This window comes from Daktulosphaira vitifoliae, unplaced genomic scaffold (assembly GCF_025091365.1).
Source record: "Daktulosphaira vitifoliae isolate Bord-2020 unplaced genomic scaffold, ASM2509136v1 Scaffold_1, whole genome shotgun sequence".
In the NCBI taxonomy this organism is placed as follows: Eukaryota; Metazoa; Arthropoda; class Insecta; order Hemiptera; family Phylloxeridae; genus Daktulosphaira; species Daktulosphaira vitifoliae.
In genome coordinates this window covers 89,350,587-89,356,956 of record NW_026099572.1, presented here as the reverse complement: position 1 = coordinate 89,356,956, position 6,370 = coordinate 89,350,587, and the positions used below count along the sequence as shown (strand labels likewise).

General features: G+C 26.2%; 1 protein-coding gene across 2 annotated transcripts in view; it reads left to right on the top strand.

Moving 5' to 3' along the window:
* LOC126910007 (uncharacterized) overlaps positions 1 to 4,614 on the top strand; it is a 10,221-nt gene extending 5,607 nt beyond the window's left edge. For both annotated transcript variants that reach the window (XM_050692419.1, XM_050692411.1), the window contains one exon: positions 3,591 to 4,614. In XM_050692419.1, coding sequence (XP_050548376.1) covers positions 3,591 to 4,440 — 850 coding nt within the window. In that variant the 3' untranslated portion in view covers positions 4,441 to 4,614. The remainder of the gene's footprint in view (positions 1 to 3,590) is intronic.
* Positions 4,615 to 6,370: the final 1,756 nt, after the last annotated feature.

Genomic DNA, 6,370 nt, shown 5'->3' with positions numbered 1-6,370 from the left:
AAAATGAAAAAAAAAAATTTGTCCCGACGATCTATCTTCTATACGCAAATGGCTACCATATTGAAAAATATACTATTTTTGTATGATAATTATGGGTTTTGTATTTTATTTTAATAGAAGTTGATGTTGCTTTTGCAATTATCCATCAATTTTTTAAAATTAAACACTATCTACAGATTTGCATCGAAGCGTTTCTTATGATAGTGATTTTAATCACTGTCAGATTAAATCTATACTGAACCCAACTATGCAATGTCTCCACTATGCCGCGACCCCACTGTGCTACATAAAACTTTTAAATATTTATTTTATAACAAAAATATTTTAATTGATTAGTAAAAAAATAAAAAAATAATCATATTACAAAACTCAAAAAGGCCATTTAATAGATTCTGATTTTGAGTTCCCAGGGGTTTTGTTGCGCCAATGATAGTTTATCAACACTTTCATCAACCGTTTATAAAATGCGATAGAGTCGACTACTGAAAAGTAGGTATTATATTGAATTTACTACAGGTCCATGTGATCTATGTGAAAGGAGAGAAAAAATGAAGTATAATCCAAGAATACGTTTCAAAAGTTAACGTTATCAACCCATTATACTTCTTCTTGCTGGATAATAAAAGAAGTACTTGCATCCGAAGTTTCCCATAGAGCTAGATGAATGGTATAGATAATTTATTGTTTTAAATGTTTTATCTACCGTTCAAAAAATTCAAATTGATTAATAAATATTCACTAGGAATTTGACATATTTATTTATAGGTGTAGAGAATTGATTTACATCATTTAATGGAACTGAACAGTTCCACAAAATATGTAAATTCTATTAATGATACAATTAAAAACAATAAATTGCTAGAATATCATTTCAATCTATTTCTGGACATTTATTCATTTAATTTTATTTCATGGAAACTATTTCTTTATACACAGTTGATTAGTCATTTATTTGACAATTATACAGGGTGATTGAAATCTGGTAAGACACTCATTTACTCAGAAAATATTGAGAATTTATAATTTTATTATAGAGAAAAAATATCAAGTCCAAATAACTCTACAATAATATGTAGTCAAACCATTATTTTTTTTGCCCCTTCAAGGATAAAAACCCTTATTTATAATTTTCTTAAATGGGAACCTTTATTTTTAACTTTATAATATGATAGAAAAAAAAATTACAAACAATTTTGTACTTATAATTTTAGCTTCGATGCGAAGCTGAGAAGGTATTGGTTTTACTATGATGTGTTTTTTTTTTTATTTTTAATTTTTTGTGTCTGTTACCACTTTTACTCAGCTCTCACCGAACGGATTTCTTTCAACGATACGTCAAAAGATCACAAACCGTATCTAGTTGAAGAAATTACCCTCAAAAATTGAAAAAATTTCCCTCGTTCCCCGTAAATGGGGGAAACCTCCAAAAAAATTACAAATTTAAAAATCGCTAATTTTCGAAATTTATTCAATTTTTTTTATAAACTTAATAATTTTTCTTTTTACAAAAATTTTAAATAATCAATAGTTTCTGAGAAAATAAGTGTCTTACCAGATTTCGATCACCCTGTATATTGAGTTACAAACTTATATAACATAAACTTTTTAGTATAAATTCAAAAATTAGTGGATCATAATTTTTTGATAATAACGTCTTAAATAAAAGTATATCGAGTATGGTGTCAACTTTTAAAATAAAGATTGACATTAAGTGGACATTAAAAAAAATAATTATACTAGCTGAAAAACTAATATTGTAAACATTTCCCTCGTTTCTTGTAAAAAGAGGAAATTCTCGAAAAAATTACAATTTTTAAAATCGGAAATTAACAAGATTAAAAAAAATTTTTTTTTAAGAATTTTATAACTTTTTGAAAAAAGTACATCACATAATAAAGCTTATGTAATAAATTTTAATTTGAAAAAAAAAATTTGTCCTGATGACCTATCTTTGTTTGAAAACACATCAAAGTTAAAGAAAAAAGTACGACTTTTGTATAAAAATTGGTAAAGTCTAGAAAATTAAATAAATTATTATTATATTAATAGATTAAAACACTAAAAATTAAAATATAATTAGGAAATAGATGTTGTTGTTACTTTTGGAATAATCCACCAATTTCTTAAAATTAAGCACTAACTATAGATGTCATCTGTACATGAAACAACAATACCACTACACAACTGTCCCTACCGTGTACTATTTTTTACTTATTTGGGGGGGGGGAATTTAATTAAAAAGCGGGTTAAGCTATTTTTTGGTGGATTTTAGTAATAAAAAAAAAAAAATCAGGTAATCTATAAATTTTTAAATTTCTCCTTAATTAGAGGCCGTTCAAAACTTGAAACATATGTATAAAAAGTATAACTTTTTCAACTTAACTTTTGAAAATCTGCGTATTTTAAATATATAATAAAAGAAAGCTTATTTTATGTATTACAAGTTCAAAAAAAAAAAGTTGTATCGAGGACCTATTTTCCTATTATGTTTAAATGGCAGTCGAAGTAGAACAAAAAATAGGACTTAATTTTGCTTTTGGAAAAATTCACCATTTTTAGGTTCGATGTGAAACTGAGAAGGTATTAATTTTACTATGATGTGTTGTTTTTTTTTAAATACTTTAAAAATATTAGAAACGAATGATTTGTACATAAAAATTACATTTTTCGTCATATTCGACGGCCATTTTCCCATAGAAGAAAAAGTGTCAGGAGAAATTTATAGTGCATAGCATTAGCTATATTTTAACATAAGTATAAAGTACAGAGTATTTCCGGAATATTTTCCAAATTTAATATGAAAAAGTTAAATTTTTGTGCAGAAATTGCTATTTTGGATCCTCTCCTATGGGCAGGAAAAGGATTAATTTTCAAAAAATTTATATCAAATGAAAAAAAAGTTTCAATTTAAAAAATAATCATTTTGATTTGTTTATTTCTTATTAAGTTATGGAAATTTTTAGATAAATAAATGAAATAAATGTCGACATTTACCGATTTTAAAAATCGTAATTTTTCAGTGGAATTTCACTATTTACGAGGAACGAAAGTAACATTTTCAATTTATGAAGGTAATATCTTCATCTAGATACTATTTGTGATCATTTGAGAAAAATTGGTACAGTAAGAGATGAAAAAAAGTAGTAACACACACACACACACACACAAAAAAGATAAACACAGCATGTTAAAATCAATACCTTCTTTTTACTTTGCATCAAAGCTAAAAAACTGAAAATTTCCAGTAAAAATGAAAAAAAGTTAATTTATTTTACAGCTCAATTAGTTTTTTTCGGTGAATTTAGTTGTAAATTTATTGATAACTTTGTAAAAAAATCACTTTTACCATTAGGGTCATATATTTTAAAGAAAATTCAAAAAACTAAATAATTATAATTAGGTTGAATTTTCAACTCTCTTTGGAGTATTAATTAGTTTTAGTATTGTATTATATTGCCATCCTATAGAGTTGTATCATTAATGAATAACACTGTATATAAACATAATATATGTATTTATAATATAATATAATATAAATTATATCAGCTAATATAAGTTAATTAAACTAGTTTATTCAAATATTTGTATAGATTTAAACCTCCTACAGATGAAACTCTTGAAAAAAAAGTAGCTATCAAGTCACTCAATACTTTACTTAATGGAGGTTGTTGGAGTTCATTTAACCACATAGAAATAGAATATGACGATATGAAAATAAATGCTTCACGTGTTTTCAGAGACACGGTCACAGATCATAATTTTGATCTTAAAAAAAATTACTTCGCACTAATGGTGAGATGCAGATTTTTTGAAGTGCTTCTATTTTACAATTCAACATTATCTGTCTTAAAAGAAATGTGTGAAATTAAAAAATTTAAATTAAACCAAATTAACTATGTGGAATGTGTAACATGTCTTTTTGGCGTAATTAATAATACGGTGAAAATGTTTGATTTCATGCTGACAATTTTAAAAAAAATGAACCTATCAGCAATTTGGCCTACTATTGTATCGTATTCTAATCTAATATCAACTTATAATATGATATATAACTATGTTATTAATCTTAAAACTTATAAAGTAGTACGAGGTTTGTTTGTAAATAAACCTGGAGTACTTATTGAAAAATTAGCTGATGATTACGTTAAATATTTTACAATAGCAAGGTATGACTTTAGAAGATTGCTACAGGATTTTAAAACTCCAAGAAAAAATCACTGTTATTCAGAAGGCTTAATTATGACCAAGGAATATCTGAAAAATAAATTTAAAAATACTGCATCTTTTATTAATGAAACATTGTCATGTGATACTAATGTCTCCAATTATGAACGAATTTCAAAATATTTAAATGACTTCTGTGAACATTTTATTAAAACTGATTACATAGATACGGGAATTTATAAAATACATAAAAATTATTTTTGGAAATGGGAATAATCCGATTTTGTTAATCGAAGTAAAATGTAATATTTAAGTGATCGAAGTACATGTTTTATGTTTAATTTCTAGTATATGAAAGAGGACCTCTTCTATCATAATAAGCTTAATGTAATATGAATTAAATTCTTTAAAATGCGCAATATCAATAAATTGATATATTTTTAACTATTATATCGTTATATAATCATTCGATGAATAAATAATCATTTAGTTATATACGCTTTGAAAGTTTCTAAGATTAATAAATGAATGATTGAAATTTAATGAACAAATGATCGTTTATCTATAATCACCTTGAAAATGTCTGAAATTAAAAAAACTTTTGTCGTCAATTTTCTATATAGGCAAATATGCTTTTTGTATTGCTGGTTGGTATATTTAGGTGGTATGTAAAGGAGGTAGTCCAATTAGTGCCTCCAGTGCCACCGTTGGTGTGGTCCTTATCTCTCCAATAATAGCTATAGCAACCATTCTTTGAATACACTGTATAAAATTATAGGTTTAATTACTGAACTGTATTAGCCAATACATAACTTTTATTTTAAGGTTCGAGTTCTTTGCCAGAGTTCTGCTGCAAGTCCACATTGTGGACATGGCTATTTTGACTCTTGTCTTAATGTGTGATTTTCATCTTAGCTTAGTGTCTAGGATAATACTTAAGTATTTTACCTCTGACTTAAAGTCAATTTTTGGTATATTCAAGCTTAATGTTCCAAGACTATCAAGTCCTGTTATTACTTTGGTAAAAATTAAGAACTCTGCTTTGTTTGGACAAACAGCTAGGCTATACTTACTACGACTTATTGTTTTCAGTCTCTGTTATGCCAAGTCTATAATTGTGTCTAGGAATTTACCAACTNTCTGTTATGCCAAGTCTATAATTGTGTCTAGGAATTTACCAACTGTTATAATACATTGACCTCTCATTACAACTCTTATCTAGACAGTAAACTATGATAACTATTGTCAAGTAAAAATTGTCATACGGTCACATATGGGCAATATAATCAATATTATCTATTAAGCAATAAATTAAATTAATTTAAAACTTTCATGTAAATAATAAAATACACATAAATGTTAATATGGATTGTCACTGATATGTCAATTTTGTAATGAAATAATTTATCATTGTCCAGAATAGTATATTAGTTTTTAAGATAACATGTATTAAATAATTTAATAAAGAGATAACAATAGCGTTTCTGACACTTCTTGCATATGAATATAGTTATAAAAATTAACAAAACAGCAATATAAAAGGGGACAAAAAAGGCCCAAAAATGAGCAGTATACTCTCGGCATGCTCCCAGTGTCTCGTCAGTATACTCCCATGGCTCATTCTACATTGATCCAGGCGTGCTCCCAGTATTGACGCAGCTCACTAATCTCAATCGTTTAGTTCATGTATAAGAAGTGAACAGATACGTTAAGATTTATTCAAAATAAACAGACGACTTAATTCATTCTCTAGATATCCTACGGAAATATCAAGGTAAATACTAATTAATTAAATTAATAAGGTTTAAAACATTAACTCTTTTAAGTATATGGTTAACATACGGACAAAGAAATATTGAGTGATCACTAAAAAAATCACTCTGTCTTTCCATTACCTTTTCACTATTCTCATAAACCCTCGAACTCATATCTGAGAAACTTTATTATTAAAACAAATAGTAACTACCTTTTTCCACTAAAAAATATAACCATCTTTTTCTTTTTGAGTTACTATACAACCACTACTATAACTAATTCATCCACATAGGCTTGAGTGTAACAATCTTTGTTTAACTCATTAACTCTTTGAAGATGATTTAACATTAGTTATATCATTATTAGCTTCGATGCGAAGCGGAGAAGGTATTAATTTTACTATGATGTGTTTTTTTTTTTTTTTTTTTTTTTTTTTTTTTTTTTTTTTTTT